At 39.7% G+C, this 26,065-nt stretch overlaps 1 protein-coding gene and 1 pseudogene across 1 annotated transcript in view; both read right to left on the minus strand.

Moving 5' to 3' along the window:
- Positions 1–5,119: 5,119 nt before the first annotated feature.
- On the minus strand, positions 5,120–12,808 carry LOC135932667 (E3 ubiquitin-protein ligase TRIM35-like; annotated as a pseudogene).
- Positions 12,809–17,841: 5,033 nt separating this feature from the next.
- Positions 17,842–26,065, minus strand: part of LOC134624718 (CD226 antigen-like) — a 309,325-nt gene continuing 301,101 nt past the window's right edge. The window contains exons 3-4 of the mRNA XM_065470215.1: positions 18,250–18,609; positions 17,842–18,011 (exon numbers count right to left, since the gene is read on the minus strand). Coding sequence (XP_065326287.1) covers positions 17,842–18,011; positions 18,250–18,609 — 530 coding nt within the window. The remainder of the gene's footprint in view (positions 18,012–18,249; positions 18,610–26,065) is intronic.

Raw genomic sequence — 26,065 nt, forward strand, 5'->3', positions numbered from 1 at the left:
GCCAACACCCTCAAAGTTGTGTTCATTTACATTTTTATCCCACCAGCAGGGGGAAACTGTTTTTTTACTTCAAGACATTAAACTGCTACTAAATACTTTACTATTTCCCCTTAAACAGTTTTAGCAGGACTATAAGAGCTACAAATACACATTTTTAAAGCATGTAGCATTTTTTGTACAAATCCATGCATATAAAGGGAAAACAATATTCTTATGACACTATGGCATTCTGAAGGTACATTTATTAGAAGAAATACTGGTCTGTCTGTTTCTTTTTGTCAAGACTTGCCCCAGGTCTACACAGACAATTGGACATCTCTGTAGGAGGAGCGAACTTGAGCTCCTCTCTGAACATCACTAGAATTGGAGCTGAATGCTCTAATGGGAGCAGCTGAGTTTGCCACAGCTAAATGCTCACTATCTCTATAAACTGGTGATAAAAGTGAATGTGATCTTATTCCATCAATAAAAAAGTAAAAGTTAACTGTTGTCATACTGAGGCTTCACAGTGTTTACATAATTCAAAGCCTAAACAAGCCTGTGTGTAACAAACCAGTTATTTCGGGTTATTTAGCTGGCCCCATTTTTCCCTCCACAGTATCCCAGTAAGATTAATCATAACAGATGTTTTTAGATTATGTCTTTGCTTTTGCTGAGTTGTGCACTGCTAAGAAATCCTAGAGGTAATCTTTCTCTGGAAGACCCATAAGCCATTTTTAAGCTCTAAGTTAAATTCATAAAATGTACAACATGACTACAAACTTCAATTCTCTGTTAGTTTGAACCAGGAGCGATTCTAGGATCAGAGCTTTGGGGGTGCTGTTGTTAAAGAGGGTCAAAAATGTTTCAAGCCAGGTTGTTTTGCAGATTCTGTATAGCAGCTTTAATATAGGGAGAACACAACTTCCAGATTGTGTGAGTAAAATCAGTTTTTTCCTCTTTGTCAGTTTAACAGTTTATGTTTTGCCTGTCACTCTTCCCTGTCTGTTTTCTTACCTGGTTCTTCCTGACCTTGTACTTTCTCCTCACGTTCCCCTCTATCCTGTCTTCCTCTTTGGATTGACAATCATACACAAATAGATTGTATTCAATTAGATGAAAATACATTAACATGAAAAAATACCATTAAGATCAGTAATAAAAAGTCCTCTCTCAGTGTACTTTCAACCAAAAGGCAAATAACCGAACTATATGAACATCTAATAAAAGCTATAAATATTGAAACACTGAGCCAACGTTATTCTTGATTGATGGATCATTTGATCTTACACTTTTACCTGAATGTGGCTCCTATTTTTTAAAAAAAAACTTCCTCATATCCATTATGAACCTCGCTGTCTCTCTGTACACACACACACACACACACGCACACACACACACACACACACACAGACACACACACACACACACACACGCACACACACACACAAACAACAGGAGTTATAAGGTTAATGGGCATCCAGTCAGTTAGTTAGTACCTTGGCTTTAATATCGGCACATATGACAAAATAAGCAGCTTCTCTCATCCCATTTCAAACAGGACAGTGGTAGCAACAGGACGGTTGAATGTCGCTGATTTTACTACAGAGTAGGGGTATCCAACATGTCTCCAACATCGCTCTAGCAGAAAGGGCACTAGAGCCGGAGAAGGGGCGAGCTGGAACGAAACGTTTTTTGGAGGGGGGAGGGGCATATCTATACTTTAGTTTTTAAAATACTACATCTCAACCAATGTTCCCTCTAATTTTTCATGTGTCTGAGCGAACACACAAACTCCCTGAGTGATACCTTGGACCACTGTGAGCGACAGTAGACGTGTGCACTGTGGTCACGCCAGCATCGAATCCATCCAAGTTACATGGTTTATTAAAATAATCAAATTACAGCATTTAAATTTATGTTAGACAACTTATAATTAAATGTTTTGTCCCACTTACAATGAAAATTAAAAAAAAAAAATGTTTTCATGACCTGTGTAGTATGTTAACACTATTGGAAGTAAAAATAACTTGAACTCCAATTTTGAAAACACAACTTTCTTCTTTTTTTCTTTTTTTTATAAAGCTCTGACTTGTATTATGAGTCTGTGGTCTGGGAGAGAGTCCTGTAACTCTCTGTCTGCAAAATACAGTATATAATGACCAATGCTGTGCAATTAATTATATAGTTACTGAATTTTGCAAAAAAACAAAGTGTTTTGAAACGTTTTTTTTAAATAAACATTTCAAACTATTTACAGAACAATCAGCTGTTCTGCATCAAATTTGATGCCACACAAATTATTTGTGCCACTCCAAAAATAATTTCTGTCCACTATGAGATAAAGGAGAACAACAGCCTGATACCTGCAGGCCTGACAACAGGAGATGTATCACTCCTGTAACACCTGTAACATTCAGCAGTCGCCTCATTGTTCTGACACACACAACAAAACTATTGACTACACTACACACTAACTACACAAGATTTGAGCTAAACGTCGCAAATCTCTCACATCTCAAAGCACCGCTGTCACTCCTAAAACTTCTTCCCGTTTCTTAATAACTAAATGCGATGTTTTGATTGGTCGACATGTTACATTTTTCGACCAATGGGAAAGGGTGAGGGGGTTTTGGGGTCTTTGCTCACAGGCGGAGAGTGCTTTTGAGCGTTTTCTTTATAAAACGCCATTTTTACCAGTGTCGGCACATATTTACTTTAATTTCAATTCATGTTACAATTCTTTTTGTACGCGCAACACAGATTTTCTGTGCGCAGAGACCGTGCCAACAGTGCGCAATTGCGCACGTGCGCAGCTTAGAGGGAACATTGATCTCAACAGAGTACTGTATGGTTTTTATATTTTTAGTAGTATGTCAGATAAAAAAAAAAGTAGTATGTCAGATAAAAAAAAAAAAAGTAGTATGTCAGATAAACAGGAAATATTGTATAAAAAATAGTAAGAAGTCTTTGGGGATGCTTTGATTCATTTTGAAATGGGCTAAAAACGCCCCTGGTTTGAACACATCTGTTACGATTCCACGTAAATGCTGGACAGCTAAGAGAGGCTGTTGTGAGAATCAGTGTTTTAAAGGAAGTTCAAAATAAGCTTCAAATGACCTCATAAAGGGATTATAAAAGCTATCTAAGCAGCCATTTCAGTGGTTATGGAAAACACATGTTCAAGTCCCTCACCTGCAAGGTTCCCTACCACTGCTGTGAAAGCACAGACTAGTTTGCATTAAGCAGGTTTTGTGTTTTAAGTGCTTATTAATGTTGCACTGATACAAATTATAAGGATTATTCTATGAAATCTCATGTTTTTATTTCATTTCATAACATTTCATCCCAAAGAATACTCTTGCTACCTTACCCTTTAAATAAATTATATTTAAATCTGATAACCTATGTTTTCTTTTTCTCCAAAATGAAATAAATATGAATATAATATATATATATATATATATATATATATATATATATATATATTATATAGTTTATTCATATAAGATTATTATTTAAATAAGATTATTTTTTCCAGCTGGAGAAAGTGGGCGAAAGATCGATGTCCAAAGTCCTGTGTTGTGTGTGCTGTGAATGGTGGAGAGGGAACATGTTGGCAAGCACCTCAAAGAGGGAAACATTGTCATCAGTGCTAAGCTAAGAAGTTTAAAAAAAAAAAGAAAAAATCTTCCATTTTCCAAAACTCCACGCAGCTCCAGCACATTTGACCGCAAAAAAATAGCAGAGATCCAGCCTGTATGTCTATTCTTCACAGTCTAACTGGGAAAACGGCAGGTAAAGCATCCATGAAACAAACAACATAAACAGCTCTTCTGACCATGAAACCTGCTCTAACCTGTAGGAGACATGGTTATCATCTCTTTTGTAGTGAGTTTCCCCATACAAGATAACCCCGAAAAGTGTCTGGCTGTTACTGAGAGAACTGAGATGAAATATCATCTTTCCATGGCTTTAGCAGGAGACTGATGTTGGCTGAAATCATATTTTCCTTGATTTCCTGCAACATAATGTGGAATAATGGGGCAGAAGTGTTCAGAATTCTGCTGGAAATCCATCTGGACCTGGAGCCTTATTATTAGGCATATTTCTCAGGTTTAAGGATGCTGTGATGAGCGAAATACTCTAAAGCCTAAAATCCCTCATTAGACAAGCCTCCGCATGTCTAACTGCTGTTTGAAATTCAAAATATATACTTTACCATTTCCAGTGTCTTCCATTTGTGTTTGCTGATTCGTAGACAGCAGCATTACTTAAATTAAAAAAAAAAGAAAAGAGCAACAATTATTTCAATGATATTAGAGCTAATGAACATTGATTATTTGAAGCAAATAGTTGAGAATTCACTTTAGCATTTAATGTTTTGTTCAACTTTGATATATTTGTCAGTTGGCTGTTTGACTGTTGGCCCAATAACAGATTTTTAAGAACAAGGTGTTGTGGATTTGAATACTGACAGCCATGAGCTGCATGTACATCAAGGTTAATAAAGACTTAATAGCAAAATTAAAATCTTCTTCTTTTGGCTGCACCCTTTAAGAGTCACCACAACAGATCATCTGACATCTCAGCATCTACCTGTTATCCTCCACAGTCACATTGACCCTCTGCATGCTCGACTTCTAGTTATGGGTAGATGACACCTGATGGAGTGTCACATTCCCGTTACCGTGTTGATACAGTGTTGGCGTGTCACTCGATGGCAACATTAGAAAAAAATAATTTTTTGCCACTGGGACCTCAGATGACCCCAGATTGGAGAAAATGTTGTTTTCTCTGCAGTTTCATTGTGTAGTAAAGGATAAACAAACCAATACCAAAGATAGTCTCCTCTCCTCCTGATTCATCAGAAATTGTAATGAATTTGCCTTGGTCATGTGATTTTTCTTAAGGCAATACAGGCACCGATCTTTTGCTCCTCTCTGGCAGCTCCATCTTCAACTTCCATTGTCCACTATCCCCCCTCTGCACATGTCCAAACCATCTCAGCCTCGCCTTCGATCTTGTAAACCTGAGCTTTCCCACCCTATCCCCTTTGACCCCTGCCCAGGAATTTAAACCCATCCTCCTTCATGACCTTGCACGTTCATCTTCCCACACACATTTATTCTGTCTTGATTCAACTGCCATTCACTCCTTTTCTCTCCAGAGCATATCTCCACCTCTTCATGCTCTCTTCCACCTGCTTCCAACTGTCACCACAGATCACAGTGTCATCTTGCCTCACCTGCTCAGTCATTCTGTCCAGCACCACTGCAAACAACAAGGGGTTTAAAAATATATAAATCACAAATTTCAAAGAAGAAAATAACTAGCAAATTGGAAAGCAATGTTTTAAGTCAAGAAATGAATGTTAATTTAGAAAAAAATACAATAAAATGGGGATTAGAAACAAGTCCATGGGTGTGGTGACAGCACTTTTATTTAACCAACAATGTTCAGTATGGTTTCGGCACAAACACGTGGGGCACAGACACTCCCGCTACGCTGTCTTACCACCAGAGATGGGGAGTAACACATTACTGTAATCCGATTACTTTTTTCAGTAAAGTAAGGGATTACTACCGCAAAAAAGGGAATTAGATTACTGTTACTTTCCTGTAAGCACGATGCATTACTGCATTACTAAAACCTTGATTTTTTGGCGAGAATGTCTCATGACAGTGACGTAAGCGAGTTCGTGAAAACAGCTTTGTGCAGATCAACAATAGATAATATATGGAGTGCGGGAGAGAGTTTGAGCGTGCAGCGTTTAAAGCGTGGAAGTACTGACCTTACTTTGAGTTTGATTCCATAAAAAGTGACAAAAACATTAACGTCCATTGTGCGTGGGAAGAAAACTTGTTTTTACACTGAAAATAACCCTAAACTTCCAAGCAAGGACCGAGTGCACTACTACAAAATGGGAAATTTTGACAAACTCATGGATTCGTCCACTGTCCGCTGCAGCACACCTACACCAGGGCAAACGTCCACCTGCTATACACGTGAAAATAGAGCAACAGGACCACTGAGTCTTTAATTCTTTTACTTTTGGGGGGGAAGTAATCTGTAATTAGTTACTGATTACTTTTTTCAAGTAACTTGACCAACACTGCTCACCACCACCTCGACTGTCACTATGAACATAAAAAGAGTCAAATTGAACCATTCAATTGTCCCAGCACACGGGTTCACCCCGCCCCTGCGCGGCCCTGGGAGCTCACTACGCTCATATAAAAACTGTAAGTTATCATCTATTATCAAGGTTTACAGTAAACACAGATATTCTCTTTGTAATGAAAAAAATCTAAACTCAAATGCATTACTTGGGCAAAAAACTGTCAGTTCAGGAAATATAATACATAAGTCTTAAGCAATTCTCCTATTTAATTATCTAATTAATTTAGACTGTCATATATCTCATTTGCTATGACAATGTTTTTCTATTTAATTACTTTAAATCTTTGCACCTCCAAAGTTAAGGTTGGAACACAGAGCAGACTATTTCAGTATTGGATGTTATAACCTAAAAATCCAATGGCTGTCTATGTTCAGTGATAACATTGATAAATGAAACAGCAGGACGACAGTCACAGACCAGCTGGAAAATGCCATTTAAGTTTTCAAATAGGTTGCATTTCAGCTGGACGCTGGTATAAATCCTGACTCTGTTGTTGTTTATGTTTTCTGTAGATCATAAAACCAACAACAGCAACAAGAAACAGAGCAAAAGATGAGAGACCAACGATCAGTCTAACAGGTCCATCCTTCTTCCCTCCATCCTCTGTGTCTCCTCCTGGCTGACCTGCAGGTGAGAAACAGGTGTGAGGTGTCAGCTGTCAGGTAGGTGATGAGTGAAGAACAGAACAGAATCCATTTCCTCTTCAAACTGCTGTCAGACATTATCTACTGCACTCTGATCACATCACTCAGACCAGCTGCTTTCTACAAAGTCTCATCAACAACATCTTTAGAAACAAACATCAACAAGCAGGAAGCAGCTTCACCTCTGATCACACACACACTCAACTCTACTCACTCACCTGGAGGAACAACTGTCAGGTTGATGATACTGATAGAGGTGTTCTTAATGATGGTCGTCTTGTGGCTGTGGATGACACAACACTAGTATTTTCCAGTGTCATTAATCGTCACATTCTTCAGAATCAAAGACACGTCTCCATCCTTCATCTGTCTGTCCTGCAGATCCACCCGGTTCTTAAAAGATGGATGCTGCTCTTCAAATAAAGACACTTCATCACGGTACAAAAGAACAAAGAGGTTGAAGGCCAAAGTACGAGTGTTCACTTCTACAGCAGCCGATTAAGGTGAGCAACATTTATTACTGTCTTACCTTTCAGTCATTTAAGTAATTTAGAGTAGTAGTAGACTTTTTATAAATGAAAAAATCAATGAAAAATCAGTCGGCAAATGAAAACATTTGGTAGTTAAAGCCTGATGTGTTGTAAAACTGGGCCACCTCCTTCAAGTTCAGCAGTAACACAACACACACCAGTAAAAATCTCATCAATAAAAGATTGCCAGAGGAGTTAAGCATTTATGTCTTTAAAATGTTTGAGCATTTTTAATCCAGATCACTACAGTGACTTTGATTCATGTGTCTGATGCAAAATTTCAGTTTCTTAGAGCAATACAGTTGCCATGCAATGACAGAATGGCAAATTATCACCATCAGTGTTATTTAAGTCTACTGTAACATTCATCACATAAGATGTACGTGTTTCCTAAATCATCAGCATGCAGGTCAACTCAGGTTGAGCTGCTCGGTGGTATCAGATGGAAGATAGTTGCTTGTGATGTCACAGAAACACACTGATTATAACTTTCTTAAAATATTTCTTATAATATTTTGTGTAATTATCTGGAAAGAATATCGACACCCATGCATTCACATGAATTGGAAGATCAAAGATTGCAAAGTAAACAAATGTGAACAAGTAAATCACTGATATAAAAACCAGTTAATCTGGAACACGAACAAAGACAACTGAGGTAAAAAGTGGACATGAAGCCTACACAACAGAGAAAGGATGCAGGGCTTTGGATGCACTCACTACAGATGAAGAGTTTTTGAAGCGACTCTGGAGTAAAGATTTAGAATTTGCCGACTGTAATATCAAATATTTCCCGTATCATACGTAGTGTAAATGGGGATGGGTAAGAAAATCCATGGAAGTGGCAAAAATGTGGCAGCATTCATACCCTGAGTTCCACCAATATCAGACTGAATGCTGGAATAATTCTCAGAAAAAGTTTCCAATCTGAACCAAACTTTAGTTGTGATCAAGTTTCAAATGTGGTTCGAATATCTTATTGTCTCCTGTTGCCGTTTTTAAACTGTGCGCTGTGTTTGTATATTCCCAAAAGGACGGGATACGCAACTGAGCATTGCCTTTATGGCGCTCCTGATTGTAATTTGCCAGTTTTTTTGTTTGTTTGTTTGTTTGTCTTTGGTTTTGGTTTTTTTGTTTGTTTGTTTGTTTGGTTGGTTGGTTTTTTTTTTGGGGGGGGGGGTGTTCATTTGTTTGTTTGTTTTTTTAGGGTGGGATCACAGTCGTGAGAATTACCTGATGCCTGAACAGCTATGGTGGTGATATAAGGCCATACTGACCCAAAGACCCAAAAACAGCTGAGACCCACGATGAAGATTAAGATCAAGAAGCCAAATTGCACAACCAAAAGAGAACCAAAAAACATCAACAGATTCACCAGAGGCCAAAAAGTTCATCTCAGACCCACCCTGGCAGCAGAAACAGCCACTGCACCATAGGAGCTGAGGGACAACTAACAGACCCAGAAACCAGGAAGCACAGCAGCTCACACAACCTGAGCATTGAGACAGGTGCCCAAACACAACGGAGGGAGGCTGATCAAATGGTAAATGGCCTGTATTTGTATAGTGCTTTTACCCCAAAGGACCCCAAAGCGCTTTACACGTTCAGTCATCCTCCCATTCACGCACACATTCACACACTGGTGATGGCAAGCTACATTGTAGTCACACCCGCCCTGGGGCACACTGACAGCGGCGATCTAAAAAAGAAGTGAAAAGATAAAAGAAGTTGGCAGGATCCACTAAGCCCCACTTATCTCCCGTCATATTGCTGCCAACAGTCAAAGACTGTCCCAGCCTCCCACCAAAGGAGTAGAGTGTGGCTCATCTTACCTTGGCTCTGATGAAGGCTGCTGTTCAGAAGGCGATCCTGGTGCAGCTGGACAGATTTGTCTGTGAGGACAGCTCTGTTTACGTGAGTCCTCACCTTTGTTCACACTCAGGATAGGATGGGTGGAGGCATCTCAGATCACAGATCTCAGATCATCATCAGATGTCGGTGTCATCACAGTTAAAGTGGGATTTGGCAGATTTCCAACCCTTACACGTATTATGAAAAGTTTTACCTGCCGAGCACTGTGACGACCTGAGCGGCAGCATTCTGTCACTCTGAAGATGCTTCATTGATAAGTCAGCGACGATTCCTGCAGCAGGGGTGCATTCCTTTTACTTGTGCTAAAGTGAGCAGTAGCACTGTGTGCATAAACCCTGCTTTTCACCTGCTGCATGTGCACTATATATGTGTTGTATTTATTGAACTTAAAGTGAAGAATATGAAATAAACCATCTGTCAGCCTGGCTGTAGCACAACAGACACTCTGCTATGAATGCCAGTTTGTGCCTCTTTATGATGTTCATGAGTCCTACAGCTTTGGTGTCACTATTGCAACTAAAGTTAAAAGTAGAACTATAGTGTGAACTAACCAAGAACTGCAGTATGTAAAGCCAAAAACCCCCCCCAAAAAACCTAAAATCGAATGTTGCACTTGATGTGGGTGTGATCATGGGTTAAAGTGGTATGTAACTGGTTGCACGGCCAATCGTGGCTGCTTAGGCACTCTTAGCCAGCATAAAGCCAATGTAAAGATAGAATCTGCCAAATCATAAAGTCATTAAAAACTTGTAGTTGTCGTCCTGTTAACAGTTGCACGGCAAACAAATCAGTCAAAATTTTCACTTTGTTCCAGTGCCATCCTTGTATCCAGCTATTTTCAGAAGAATGTTTCATACAGTTTGGCAGGAAAGTGCACACGTTGACTCCCAAAGAGCTGAAGACTGTCACAGCATAGTGTGCAGGATTTCCTTAAGAACTAAGAAAGAGAAAAATGGACCAGTGGAGGAGAAAAGAAGTATGAGGCTTGAAAAACAAATTTAATAAATACAAGTAAGTAAAGTAAGTAAGTAAACTTTATTTATAAAGCGATACAAGTGCCGGCTGGTTCCCAGGAGGATATATAATGTAATCTACAACAGAAAAGGAAGAAAAAGAAATTTAGAAAATGATCAAGTAGAAGAATGGGACAGAAAATGAATAAAATAAATCTGCCGATATCCAAAGAAACACTTTGAAAGACCTTCAGAAACCACTTGGAACTACTTATCAACACCACTCAAAAACATAGAGAAGAATGTCTGGCTTCTTGGTAGGAAAAGATGAAGAAGCCAGACAAGTGAGGGGTGGATCAAGAACACTGAACACTACTTATAAACCAATGTTTGACTTTAAATACTTTAAATATTTCTTTGCTGTACATTTTTCCTGTTTGAAACATTTGACTTCAGTGCCAAAACAAAGTGCATCAGGAATTATGTCATGCCAAGCTTGTACACTCTGTGAAGAGTGGCAGCATTCAGTCACTCTAAGATCAGTCTCAGAGATAAGTCAGTGGGGGACAACTCATTCCTGGAACTCAGTTTGTAATTTTTGCCCTTAATAATAAATTTGATTTTTTTTTCCAATAACTCTCTCAATAACACAGCATAGGTTCCTAACAGAAACTATGTGGTCAGTATTGCTTCTTTTCCACTAATCAGGTACCTGGATTGTTTTGTTTTTTTTGTCTGTTTGTTTTTTTTAGTGATATTAGAGAAAGAAGTGCGAGTAATGTTAGTAAATGTGTTTCTACAGCAAGAAGACATCAAACACATTTTGACTTTGTCTGTTGAAGGTGCATCCCAGCTCCCCTGTTGTTTCCTTTAAAGATATCCTGACATAATGTGGACTGTGCTGCATTTACACACTCTATCAGTCTCACTCGTCTACATGAACAGAAGAAAAATGTCCTCATAAATGATTTTTATTTGGTTGTAATGGAATCTGAATGTGCAGTATTATAATTACTGTGAAGTGGAGTTACAGTTGGAATTGGCTGTAAGTGGCAGAGCTGAAGGAGCTGCCCTGGACAGTCACCCGCCCCCTACTGTGTATCATTCCCTCACTGCTTTATTCAGGGCAGATTATGACGACAGCTGCGTCGATGACCCAAGAAACCCCTCCCAAGACAGAACCAGCAGGATGACAGCTGCACTTTACCAGATTCAATTCACTGACAGGAAACAATATTAGAAATAAAATCATCCTTTACTCATCTGCTCCACTGACACTGACACCTTCAACGGCAACACCTTCACTTTACCATTAGTGTAAATGTATGGAAATATTTTGTGACTGAAAGTGTTATTAAAGGTGTGTATATGTGTGTTAGTATCAGGATCACAGAACAACAACTTTGAATTGTTCCAGTCCAGATTCACTCTGATCCTCTGGAACTTCTTCTGAACTGAGAGAGGAGTTATTGGAGCCAATGGTGAGACTGCGTAGTATTTATCTAATATGTGCCGTATTCCCCATAATCCAGACAGTTTCTCTCCTTTCCTCTCATCAGATTCTGCTAACAGACCCAGTACCCACCCTGTACTGTCTCCAATTTCCACATCCCATCTGTGAGTGCCTGAGGTAAAGCCCTCAGAGCCCAGGATAGAGATGTAATAACCAAACCTCTCTGGATTATCTGGAAACTTCTGCCTCTCTTCTCGTCATCTCACACTGGTCAGATCTTTAGACAGGATGAGTTGTGGATGAGCAGTGTTTGGGTCCAGAATGAGAGGAGTGTAGGAGACCATGTCCTTCATGTTGTTCCAGATGTTGAAGGTCAGGTTGCCCAGGTGTTTGGCCTGGTCTATCAGAGCTCCTGAGGGCAGCTGTGGATCATCCAGCAGTGAACAGTGCTGGACTTTTTCTACTGCAGCCTTGTAGTTGTGTAGAAATGAGATGTCTTCAGCTCTCAGCTCCTTCTCTGTGGCTCTGACTGTGTCTGAAAGAGCTGCTATCTCTCTGCTCAGAGCCTCCATCATCTCCTTCATCATCCCACTCTTCTGCTCTATTTCCTCCCTCAGTGCAACCAGCCTGGCTTCCTCTTCATCTGCTAGAAACTGATGAAGCTTCTTAAACTGCTCCTTAATCTGCCTCTCTGTGTGTCGGGCCTGGACCTTAATGTGTTTTGCTATTTGATCAAACTTCACTTGAACTTCTTCACAAATCTTTAACTTCTCCTTTAAGGGCTCCAGAGTTTCCTGAAGTTCCTTCTTGTGTTGTTGTGCAGCTTCATCGATGGGTCTGAATCTGTGGTTGGTGTGTTTTCCTGAGGCACAGCAGACGACACACACTGGCTGCTCATGGTCCAGACAGAAGAGTTTGAATTTCTCAGAGTGCAGACTGCAGAGAGCCTCTGAAGCTTTCTGATCTCTCTCCTGTAAGAACAACTCACACAGGTTTTTTAAAGCCCGGTTTAAAGGAGGTTCCGACCTTGAAGACCTTCTCTTACAAATTGGACACTCGTGTGTTGTTCTCTTTTCCCACCATCTCTTCAGACAGTCTTTACAGAAGCTGTGGCTACATGACAAAATGACAGGATCTGTAAAGACCTCCTGACACACTGGACAGCAGAGATCCTCCTCTGATCTGGAAGCCATTCTGTGAGTAAAGCTGAAAACAGCAGATACGAAGTACAGTAAGTCCTGGCTCCCCTCCAGTCAACAGCTTGAAGCAGCAGTGTTGGAGTTTTCCTCTTTTCTCTCCTGTAGCTGGACTCACTCAGAGGAAGCTGATAGTTTGTCTTAACTCAGTTCGATCATCTGTGTGTCTCTACTAAGAAAGAAGAACAGCCTTTTTCCTGGTTTGAGTCGGTTAAGGGCTGTGGAGAAAAATGTCGTTTCACTTGCAACTCAGGTGTTTCATTCCAGAGTTTAAATGTCATCCTGCCAGTAGCTAAAACTATGTTAACCAGTTTTTTTGTTTTTTGTTTTTTGGTTGCTATCCAGGTACATACTCAGGTACTTGTAGCTGGGTACTACTTTTACTGCAGATCCTCCGACGTGCAGGGGTGTGTGTGTGTGTGTGTGTGTGTGTGTGTGTGTGTGTGTCTTCCCCTCCTGAAGTCCACAACCATCTCCTTCGTCTTCTTCTCATTTAAGCAGAGATTGCTTTGCTTGCACCAGTCCTACAAGAGTTCCACCTCCTTCATGTAGCTGGTCCCATCATTGTTTGTGATGCAACCAATCACAGCTGTGTCGTCCGCAAACTTTACATTATGACAGCCTGGATGGTGAGCAGTCTCATGTAAGCAGCGTAAACAGGAGGGGACTTAGCACACAACCCAGAGGGGAGCTAGTGCTGAGGACTCTGGAAGATGAGGAGACATTGTGGATCCTCACAGACTGCGGTCTGTGGACAGGAAATCCAGGACCCAGTTACAAAGAGAGGAGTTCAGTCCCAGGGTCAGTAATTTGTCAATAAGTGTCTGTGGGATAATTGTATATAAAGTGTGTTAGGGTCTTCAAAGTGGGAGAAGAAGCGGTTGAGATTCTCAGGCAGAGAAGGGTGCTGGGGTATTGTACATCCCTGGTTTTGTAGTCAGGGTTGCACTTGATACCCCTCCACATACTGCGTGGGTCCTGGGAAGAAAGATGACCCTGAATCTTCCGTGCGTATGTGGCTTTGGCTCTCTTTACACCTGCAGTCATTTCTGTCCTAGCCCCCCTGAGTCTCTGTGCATCACCAGACCTGAAGGTGGTGTCCCTGGCTTCAGCAGGGCACGGACTCCTGCATTCAGCCAGGGTTTCTGGTTTGGATAGTACATCACAGACTTGGTGGTGGTAACATCCCCCACACATTTACTAATGTAGCCTAGGACAGCAGATGTATACTCCTCCAAATCCAGCTTCTCCTTATACACCGCAGCATCCCTGAAGACCTGCCAGTCTGTGCATTCAAAGCAGTCCTGCAGCACAGAGTCTGCGACACAACAAGTCTCAAACAGAGTCTCAAACACAGCAAGGTTGTGTTTGATTCCAGAGTTTGGTCCTTTACCTGGCAGCAGTAATAAAACAGGTCACAATATGAAGTTCAGAAAATAAAGTGTGACTCAATTGTGCAGCTCTTTGGCAGCTTTTTGTCACAGTCTGGGTGAGTCTGAGTAACCTTCCACATCATCAGCTCTCCCCCTCTTGGTGGAGCCCTCCTTGCCCCTCCCCGTTCCTCAGCTGCAGGTAATTATTCTGGAAGTATTTAGGAGCAGCGCACACAATGAGTCTTCGCCAGATTGTCTGCTAACCTGAGTTAGTTCACAGTTTCATGTTTCTGTGTATCTCTCAGTGTGTGTACCTCTCTCTTTCTGTCTGCTAGTCGACCCCTGGACTCGTCATCCAAACCCTGCCATAGCCACACTTCTGGATTCTGCTCAGCTGCTGCTTAATCCTTTTCAGGCAAACTGCCATTCACACCTGCCTGCTTCCCTGCGCACCCATAAAGGACTCAGTACTTGCCCGGACCTCGCCTCACCTCCACCTCCACCTCCACCTTATCCCCGCCTGCGAACATGTAAGCCATCTCAGTTTATAAAAGTGGAACTGGGAAACTCTCACAACTCCCTGGACCGTTCTGATTATTCTGTCCTTCTTTTCAGTGCCCCTGGTCTGCCACAGTTTCCACCTGCCAGCGACCTGACAGTGTCATGCTTAGCCTAAACCCTGCACTTCACAGACACCACGCTTGTGCACAAAATTAAATCTTGTTTTTATCTTGAGCATCTAAGTTAGGAATTCTTGTAAATAAAATTTTTGTTTTTGCAAATCCTTTCAAGCCTCCGGTCTTTTGGTTCTGCGCATGAGTCAACTCCACTCCACGGGCCTCTGAGCCATGACTTTTATTTTAGACTTGGTTAGTGCTCAGGTGGATTCACTTTGTTAGAAAAGTGAAATGGATCGCAAACAACTGTTTTTGGCTCATCTGTTATTTTGTTCATTTATCCACCTTGATGAATCACCAGCCAAAACACTTTATTTATGATTATTAGTTATTAAAGTACTGGAAGATCAAAAGTGAACATACAGCCACAGTCTGTAAACAGCAGTTACACCCAACTTCCCGAGAGAGAGAGTAACTCTTCTTACCAGCTCACATAGCTGAGTTTTTCATGAGAATGTCCATCTAAGAAGTGGCCCTTCAACGGTGGCTGGCAGTCATTAATAGGTTATTGTGAACAGGTGAGTTTTGAGTTTAGACTTAAAAAGAGAGAGGGAAGTGATATTTCTTATATCAGGAGGAAGGGAATTCCAAAGTCGGGGAGCAGAGAAGCAGAAAGCCCTGCACCCTATGGTGGCTAAACAATGGGAAGGGATGAAAAAAGAAAGAGAGGAAGAAGATCTGAGAGACTGAGAAGTAATGGTGATCTGAACCAGATCAGCGATGTATGAAGGGGTGATGAATAGCATTAGATGTACACAAAAGTATACAGTTGATGCGATATTTGACTAGAAGCCAATGAAGCTGCTGCAGTACAGGGGTGACGTGGTGAATAGAAAGGGTCCTGGTGATAATACGGGCAGCAGAGTTCTGGACACGTTGAAGTTTAGAGATGGAAGATGAAAGAAGAGATTTGCAGTAATCGATCTTTTTCTTATTTTATTGTATTTTGTTTTTTAAAAAAGCACTATTGCTGTGCAAACTTTGTTTACTGCAATTGTAAGTGTTTAGGAGTTTTACTGAGACAAATTGGTCCTTAATTTTTCACTTCCAAGCCATCCCCTTGTGTTAATCCTGAATCAAAACCTTCTGTCTGGAGCCTCTATTTGAATTAATATTGTACTGGTACTGAGTAGAGGCACTACACTGTCAAGACATTTTAATCTGTTGATTGACGTTGCAAAAGCACTTTCTTTTTCCAGACAAGAGTTTGATCCCTTATTGTGGTTTCTCTGAACACCATTTTCCACATGAGCTCTTATAGATGTACTGTTTCTTGTTAATGTGCAGAAAATGACATTTCTTTACTTTTAAATAGTGAAACTTCATAGTCTGGGTTGAAAGGCTTGGCTGGAGATGTTCACACCAGAATCAATAGTTTGAGTCTTAAATGTGTTTAACAAGCTGTCTAAAAGTAGGTGACAAGCAGGGAGTTCACACACAAAGTTTACTTAAATATAAAATAATGTACTACATGCACATGGAGGACCATGGGGGAATCCACAGTCAGTGAAACAATTGAATAGCATAGGATCATATATTGTACATAGAAAGAGCAGAGGCCATACTAGCAGAGGTCAGAGAGGGTCTTGACATAAAGCAAAGATCTGTAACTGGTTGGGATGGTGGTGGAGTGGTTAGCGATGGTTAAAATGCCAGTTGGGGTCTTTTTGTGTGTGCTTCCTCAGGTGTTCATCTTCGGCCCACAGTTCACAAGTATGCATGTTAGGTTAACTGGTGATTACTGGTGATTAAATTACGTATGTATGTGGTGGAAGTGTGTAGTCAAAAGGATTTTGACTACAAAGTATAATCCATTTACTCTAAGCTCAGAGTGGCCTTTCAGTAGATCACAGCAGGTTCCTGTCAGCTAAGAACAGGAAATTGAGGCTACAATTCTCACTGACTCACAAAAAATGCACGTGAGTAGATTAAACAAAGTTGTCTTGTATGAATAATTCTCAGTTCCTGCTACAATAAAAACACATGAGATCAAACACATTGGTCTTTTTTCATGTTTAAAAAAATGTGTGACTGTCTGGTTTCAATGGCAGTTTGTTTGATAAGAGCTGTCAGGTGTCATGTTCAAGTTTGACCTCGTGGTGGCAGTGTTGCTTCTCTGTTTTAATGGCTGCACCCAGCCAGCAGAACATCACGATAACAAAATTGTCAAAGTGCTTGAGTGTTTTTTAAGCTTCAATGCTTTAATCACCAAATTTAGATGTACCACAAAAATATATTATTTAAAATAACATAATTTTATAATCAATAAAAAACCTTTAGAGATTAATATGTGGGGCTTTTACTGGTTTTTCTGAACATCAAAACAAATCATGAATGTGATTAATAAAATCCATAATATTTTATACATTTTTTTTTCTTTTCATGTTACAAATCAATTCAGCATGAAAGCTGCATGAAAATGTAATTTCATATTTTTGATTTAACAGAAAAAAAAACAACTAAATATAATTTGTTGCTCCAGTTTTGTGAAGTCTGCTATTACGATTTTATTAGAAAGATATATCCTAGATATTCTATTCTCTTTGTTGTGAAAATAATTAAAATTCAAAAACATTACAGGAGCAAAAACCGTCAGTTCAGCAAATATGAGCCAGATCTCCTATGGACATTCTCTTATTTTAGATACATTGGATCATAATTTAGACTGTCACGTTACTATGGCAATAGTATTATTTTTAATTACTTTGAATATTTGCAATTCTGAATCACAGAGGAAGTTTTTTTTTTCTTGTTGATTTTTTTTTCTTTTAAACCATCACAGATCACCATAATCATAAGAACTGAAAGACGTTACTAGATCCATTTTCTCCAAAGTTAAGGCTGGAACACAGAGCAGGCTATTCGAGTATTTGATGTTATTTCACAAAAACCCAATGTCTGCCTCTGTTCAGTGATAACATTGAGAAGTGGAACAGCAAAAGAAGAATCACAGACCGGCTGGAAAAAGCCATTTAAGATTTCAAACAGGCTGCATTTCAACTGGAGGCTGGTATGGATCCTGTTGTTGATGAAGTTGTCTGTAGATGAGAAAACCAACGACAGCAGCAACAAGAAGCACAGCAGAAACTGACAGACCAACAATCAGTCCAACAGAGCCATCCTCCTTCCCTTCAGCCTCTTGTCCTCCTCCTGCACGTGAGAAACAGGTGTGAGGTGTCAGCTGTCAGGTAGGTGATGAGTGAAGAACAGAACAGAATCCATTTCCTCTTCAAACTGCTGTCAGACATTATCTACTGCACTCTGATCACATCACTCAGACCAGCTGCTTTCTACAAAGTCTCATCAACAACATCTTTAGAAACAAACATCAACAACCAGGAAGCAGCTTCACCTCTGATCACACACACACTCAACTCTACTCACTCACCTGGAGGATCAACAACTCTCACGTCCATGATACAGATAGGCTTGTTGTTAATGAGTCTCTTCTTGAGGCTGGGTCCTCCCTGGACAACATGACACTCGTATGTTCCTGCATCATTAGTCGTCACATCCTTCAGAATCAAAGACACGTCTCCATCCTTCATCTGTCTGTCCTGCAGATCCACCCGGTTCATAAAAGATGGATGCTGGTCCTCAAGTACAGACCCCTCATCTCTGTACAAAAGGACATACTCATCCAGGTCGGCTCTGCTCCACTCCACAACTATAGGGTGGATGTTGTTGTTTGGAGCTCGACATGGCAGAGTGATGTCCTGTCCAGTCTCAGCTGTGATGTGTTTCTGTTCTGAAAGAGGAAACAACACAGAGCAGAGAGGTTAAAGGTCGAAGTACAACTGTTCACCTGAACAAGGTGGAAACAACAAAGAGCAGAGTTGCAGACTATGTTTTTCTCTGTTATCACTAATCATTTATTTTTAATTCTGATTTATTTGGGAGGCTTTCTCTTTAATGCATGAGATAGTTGATGGCACTGAGTGTGCCTATGGTGAGGTAATAAAGAGGAGGTGCCATGACTCCAGGCTGGAAATAAGTAGAAAGAGGAGAAAATGTGAATTGTTCATTGTGACTGTCTGCATGAGGGCAAATGCTACCATTGCATTGCAACCTGTAGTTACATTTTTTTTTTAAATTATGTGCAAGAATTTGTTTGTTAGTTAGTTTGGAGAACATTTTTAAATAGCTAAAAATTTCACACTTTGACAGCACAGGCTGAGAGTTTTGAAGCATGCTCAATCATCCAGGTAAGTAAATCCCAAAAGGTTGATTCTGTTCATCTAAAAATGCTACGTCCAGATTAACAGAACAGAACCATCTTCGCATCAATGCCAGCAAGACGAAGGAGCTGTTGATTGACTTCAGCAAGGAGCCACCCCCTTTTACACCAGTAAACATCCAGGGTTTGATACGGTGGAGGAGTACAAATACCTGGGTGTTCACCTCAATAACAAACTGGACTGGTCTTCACACATACACTTTACAAAAAAGGGTCTAAGTCGTCACAATCTGCTACGGCTGAGATACTTTGGGGTAAACAGGACTCTCCTAAGGACATTTTAGGACACTGTGGTGGTGTCTGCTATTTTCTATGCTGTGGTCTGCTGGAGTTGTGGAATAGCAGAGAGGGACGGGAGGAAACTCAACAAACTGGTCAGGAGGGCCAGCTCTGTGCTGGACTGAAGTCCATTGAGCAGGTTGGGGAGGACAGGATGTTGTCTAAGCTAACATCCATCATTGACCACACCTCCCACTCACTGCATGAGACTGTACAAGCACTGAGCAGCTCGATCAGCAGGAGACTTTTACACCCACAGTGTAGGAAGGAGCGCTGTGACAGGTCATTCTTACCAGCAGCTGTCAGACTCTGTAACACAGTTTAACATTCTTTTGGTCATCTTATTCACCAGCTTGTTGTTTACTGTACATTTTATAAATAGCTCTATAGATGTTATACATATCTCCGTACAATTTTTTAAAATTTTGCTTTACATTGTCTGTACAGTGTTAGCTGTATATACGAACTTCGGTTGCTTATGTTTATAGGACCACCCTGTGTCTCCCTTTTATATTTTATTTTCCTTTACTTTAAAGGCTTTGTAACACCGAAATTTCTCATCTGTGGGATAATAAAGTTTATTTCTATTCTATTCTATTCTTTCGGGGCACAGGCTGAGAGGTAACTGTGATTCCCCCTGGGTCCCTCAGAGGGTTGATGCAGAGCTTTCTATGTCAATATCTACAAAAAATACAATTGTTATTTTACATGCAACTGCACAGGTTAAATTTATACTGTAGAACGTGAAGAAAAAGCTTTGTAGCTGTATACTGACCCCTGAAACCACATCACACTGACACACACATCTTTTACCATCTGTGGTAAAAGCTCCACTGCTGATCAAGCACACCGATGCTACCAGACCTCATGATGCCTTCACAGACATAAACAAACTTAATATAAAATATGAAAATAATATTTTGGCAAGTAATGTGTAAACGAGGCAGAAACTGTTTATTTTTCTTCATAAGAACATGCTTCTGTTTATAAATCTCACCTGCAGTGACAAATGTGAAGACGCCGACAAACAGCAAAGCCAATGCAGTTACAGCAGATTTTTTCATGTTGTCCAGGTCTCCTGATCCAACACGTTGATTGTCATAAACGTCAGGTTGGTAATATCTATGATAGAATCACAGAAATTGATTTTCAAATCTGACTACATGAGATGATAAAACACAAATTCATTTCTTATGATGTGTTTTCATAGATGAAACCAGCCAACAGTAAATCAAACGCTTCACACTAACTACACATGAAATTCATCTGTAACCAGTAAAGTGAAGCTTTAATCCTGCTTCAGATGGATTAACATTAAATATCTGTTAATCCACCCAAGCTCACAGGCTTCAGTCAACCTGTCAGATTAGCTAAAAGACTAAAGACAAAATTTTAAAGACTTACTGTTGTTCTGAAGGATCTCTGAAAATTATCCACTGACAGGTTAACTAAACTGTGTAAGGTTAATTTATCCTGTAATTGGTTCAAAGGATTGATTCCAAGTAAAAACGTAAATAGAAGTGAAAGGTTTAAAAACTAAAAACCAAAAAGATGAAATACATCAAGATAAAAATCTAAAAGTAAAGATATCTCTGTACCAAACAGCCACCAATAAGTAAATGCACCTGTATTTCCTTGTTAACCTGGTTTACAAGAAAAAAACTACTCATCATTATGTGAATTCCCATGTGTCTGCATCCTGGACAAACTGGCTCAGCAGTGACTAATAATAATAATAATAATAATAATAATAATAATAATAATACATTTTATTTACAGGTGCCTTTAAAGACACTGAAGGTCACCTTACATAAGTAGAACAAAATAGAAACATGTAAAAATAAAAGAACGCAAGTATGAAAGCATAAAAGCTAACCAAGGTAAAAAAAAAAAAATGCTATGTTCATGATGACGGGTATGCAATTTTTAAAACATGGGTTTTAAGGCGTGATTTAAAAGTTAAGAGTTTGTAGATCTGGTGGAAGTGAACTGCGTTCTAAAACCAATCCACCAAACCTTGAACCAGCTTGTTAAATGTAGTGCAACAGCATAGTTGGCTCATATGTTTGCTTTTGCCAAAGAGCTGGTTCTAAAACTAAACAGAGCTCCATGAAAGCTGCTAATTAGCAGCGGCAAGCCTGCGCTGCGAGAACCTGCAAGGAGGAGGATGGCAGCAAAAAGAACCTGGATATAAGAAAGTATTTTTCAAAGAAACCTGTAAGTCACTTAAAGTCAAGTTCACTCATAAAATGTGTCCGTCGTAATAACGTTATGGGCTATGCTAGGACATACATCTCAACCTCCAGGTTCATCCGGGAGAATCCCAAATTTCAGTGCGCCTCCCTATCTGACGTCTCAAGGTTGGCAAGTACGTGCTAGGCTTTGGCCCGCATCAGTCTAAAATTGTATGTAACCATGAATGACGTGTTGCCATGTCCACCAGGAGAGACTGGACAGTACAAATGTAAAACAAATATGCCAGCAGTTTGTCTCAGTTAATGAGAGGAGCAGGCATGTGTTTGGCTGCTTCACATAGTGGACATTGAGTTGTTGTGTGGGGCACCAGTAGTCCATGTCTGTTGCTGTAGCAGTAGTTCATGTTTAGAATATAAAATCCCAGCTCACTGACTAGATTGGGGCAATAATGTGCCTAAAATGTTCCATCATTTTGCTGAGAGATCTTTTAATTTGTGGTTATTTTAGATGAGTAGTTTTATAGACAAAAAGGACACTGTCTCAGCTGAACTATGGACTTGCACACAAATACATATACACTGATAAGCAGTCACTTATCCCCCCTCCACATGCACACGCACGAAACACGTACACTGATACGCCCTCACTATCACCCTAAATCACCCTACCCCGACCCAATGCTTACCTCCCATCTGATGTGGACACCGGATCAGCTGGAGGCGCAATCGAAGATTGCAGCGGACCCAGATCAGCTGTACACACTGGAATACTCTCCTATATTGGTTGTTAATATCTGTGCATTGCTGTATTATCATTTTCTGTCACACATTCCAATGTTATTTTTCCCTTGCTACCTAGCCTGTTTGTGTATTGTACGGTTGGCAAGGTCTGTCATCTCGGTTGTGGGCAACTGCAACTGACAAATAAAGGCTATCTCATCTCATCTTATCTCATCTAAGAGATGTTGGTGTACTATAACTGAAGTAATGTTGTGAAGTCTTTAAAGTCATATTCTTTTATTGCCATGACTGTATTTGAAGCTATTTTTATTTTTGTATGATACCTGATTTATATGGAATATGGCTGAAGTAAACGAAAGCCTAAAATACTTAGTCAGTCATTTGTTTAATAGTAAATTAACATGATATAATTCACATATAAAACTATGAATTGTAATTTTAAATGGTTTAAAAGCATGTAGAATAGCAATAGTATATTTCTTTTATTTATCTTTAGTTTTTTTTTTTTTTTCAAGGATATCATAATGAAGCGCTTGTTTTATTTTAAAGATTCGAGCTGCTCTTTGTATTTTTGGCCACCAGATGTCACCAGACAGGACTGTGTTTTAAAGCTTCGAGTAATGAACCGTTTTTAGAAACGAGGTTGAATGCTTCAGAAAGCTTCATTTGGCCATCACTATCATCTGCTATGAAACTTCAGGAGTAGCAGAAGACCAGCAGTGGTCACTGTGAGTCACCACTTCCTGTCATTAAAAAGAATCCATGTGTGAGGCTTCACTTGCAAGAACGGGACGGTACAGCCAACTTTTATCCTATGGCAGGGAATCATAAAAATAATAATCCAGTGTGGCGTCTATGCCAGTCTGGTTTACAAGATATAAAATTATTTTCAATAAATAAACAGCCACCGAAACAAATATGAAATAAAGTACTGCGTATTCAAAAATGAATTAAACAGATAATCACTTTTATATTTAAATGCCCACTAAGACAAATCAAGACAAATGTTTCCATAATATCTGAAAGTACAACTACATATGTGACTCAGTAATGGTGTCCTGCTGATTAATGCCCCACTACATCAGTGACTTGTGAAAGCTTTGCATTGCAAAGATTGATAATAATAATAATAATAATAATAATAGATAAAATGTATTTTGGAGGAAGTTTATTACAACTCATTCAAAACTCTGATCCTCCTCTCAACTCTCTGTCCACACAAACAAAGAAATAAAAGGGTTGGTGTTGACACTTCTGTTTGATGCATTTCTGCAGCTCATTTGTGATTCATGCTGTGAAAGTTTATCTACTTAATGTCTGCGCATCATTGCTCGTTGCATCGTTTGTTCTTTGGCATCTTTCTTTTTATGTCTGTAAAAAACTACAAACTTTTTTAGAAACATGCTTTCTTTAAGTCAGTGTCAAAGGTGCAAAAACTGACTGCTACTAAATGAATATGGAGAGAGACAGAACTTTATTGTTATTGGTCACCTGAAACCTAAATACGTAGTCAACAACTTTTATGTGCTCTAATAAGCAGCTTGTCAGGAAACTATATTCAGAGTCAGAGAGACAATTACTCAGCAAAAAAATCAGAACCATGAAACAGTTTCACAGTTAAAGGGTTTTCATGTTGAGATCAGATTCATTACTGCATTCCTGCACCGCCTTCAACTCACCAGCTTTCACTTCCTAACATTTAAGATCAGGTTTTCCTCAAACTTTAATCCTTTTCCAGATTACCAATTTGTTTTCTCAGATATTACACTTCATATTTTGCACTTTAAAATAACAGAGTTTAAACCTGTCAAATTTCCACAGGACAGAGAATTGATTTTTGTTACACTGATTTAAATCCAGTGTCACAACATGCCATCATCCACTAGAGGGCGCTCTAACATAAATAGATGTGGATCTGTGTGTTTTCTTTTTCAGCTCCAACAACAATTCTTTAATCTGGACCTCTTTCATGAGTCTCATTGTACTCGTACTAATTTAGACTGACAAGCTGCAAAGTTCCTGCATCTAACTTTTCATCTTACATGTAAATATGTGTAATGTCTTCACTTTCTCCCCACCCATTATTGCCTAAAGTGAATGGTCTGGAAAGAGGAAAATATCCAGTTAAAGTAAAAAATGCCTTGTTGATGTCAGACGACAGAGGAGAATGGCCAGAATGCAAAAGGGACTCAAATAACCAGAAGACCACATGAGTTTTACTCCTGTCAGCTAAGAACAGAAGACGGGAAATACATGTCCTGATCTAATGAGTCTCTGATGATGATTTCTGCTTGTGACATGAACATGAGTAAGGAACAGTGGTGAACCAGGGACAAATGCACGTAGTGAAGGTGGTCTGTGTGGTTCCATCAAACAGAAAAGCGACTGTGGCTCAAACGGCCAAAGAGACTGATGCTGGTTCTGAAAGAAAGGTGTCAAAATGCACGGTGCATCACATTTTATGTGAGGAGGAGGCTAACAAATTTGAGGTGTTGACTTGGCCTTTAAATTCCTCAGATCTCAGCACACCTTCAGAAGTCCAGTGGAGTCTATACCTCAGTGGTTCGGGGCTGTTTGTCAGTAATAACACCAGTGCACCAATTAGATCTGCAGAGGACTGAAGTAATTATAAGCCAAGGAGGTGAGATGTTGGAACACTGCACATATTGTATTATGTGTATGGGAGCTCCACCCTGTGAAACACTAGAGACAAGACCTGAACACAATAAACAACCATTTTGGATCTGACCTTTATATACAGTACAGCCATAAATAATGATGAGGACATTTGTTTTGTTTTGTTTTTAATTACAAATTAACAGATATTGGACAAAAACTTAAACAAATAAACAGTAAAGACTATTAGTACAAACAGTGCTGCTTTTAGTTGTATGGGTACATGTATGCTTATTGTATGTTTGCTGACTATGATGTTTTATAATCATGTTCCTTTAAATGTTAAAAAAACACAAGTGACTGCTACAGCAGCAAAAATTAAACACAACTCCTTTATGTTAATGTCAAATAACAACTTACCAACGCAAAATACATGTAGGGTCTAAACTGTCTTTTGAATGGGTTTTTCCTGTGCAGCCAGTTGTATGTAGTTCCAGGCAGTAACACGTTAGCGCTCCAGTTCCGCCCTCAATCGTGCAGATTGTAACACGACTACTGTTGGAAATGTTTCAACCACCTGACTTACAGTGAGCTCAAACTGCACCCGTCTCACAGTCAGCGAGTTGAAGTAAAACATGGTTACACACAATTTCTGTGCCATTTGGAAATTCTGCAGAAGTAAATCAACAATGCTAATTTTGAAATATTAGGTAATTGTTATTTTGTTTCATTATGTATTTGTTTTAATGAAAATTAACCCTCCAAAAATAAAGAACTTTTTCAGACATTGATTACTGAGGTACAAAGCTCCAAAATATTGCATCTACATATTTCTTAGTGCAACCCACTTTCGCTTAAAAAACCCAAAAAACACAACAACACTAACAACAACGAAATAAAGCAACAAGGAGCAATAGCAGATACACACCTGCACCACCTGATTGTTCTTTTTTTACATTGTTACCCCGGTAACAAGCCAAGCATTCAGACCGTGACCTCTGAGTCAGCTACAGAGCCACGTCCTCTGAATACTGCCCATCCTCTTCTGTTCCCATTTGGAAGACACAGGTATTTTATTATTACCTGTTATTACTCCCAAGCCTGGATAATAGGAGGAAGCATACAACACTTTGAAA

The sequence above is a fragment of the Pelmatolapia mariae genome, linkage group LG3_W (genome assembly GCF_036321145.2).
Source record: "Pelmatolapia mariae isolate MD_Pm_ZW linkage group LG3_W, Pm_UMD_F_2, whole genome shotgun sequence".
Taxonomy (NCBI): Eukaryota; Metazoa; Chordata; class Actinopteri; order Cichliformes; family Cichlidae; genus Pelmatolapia; species Pelmatolapia mariae.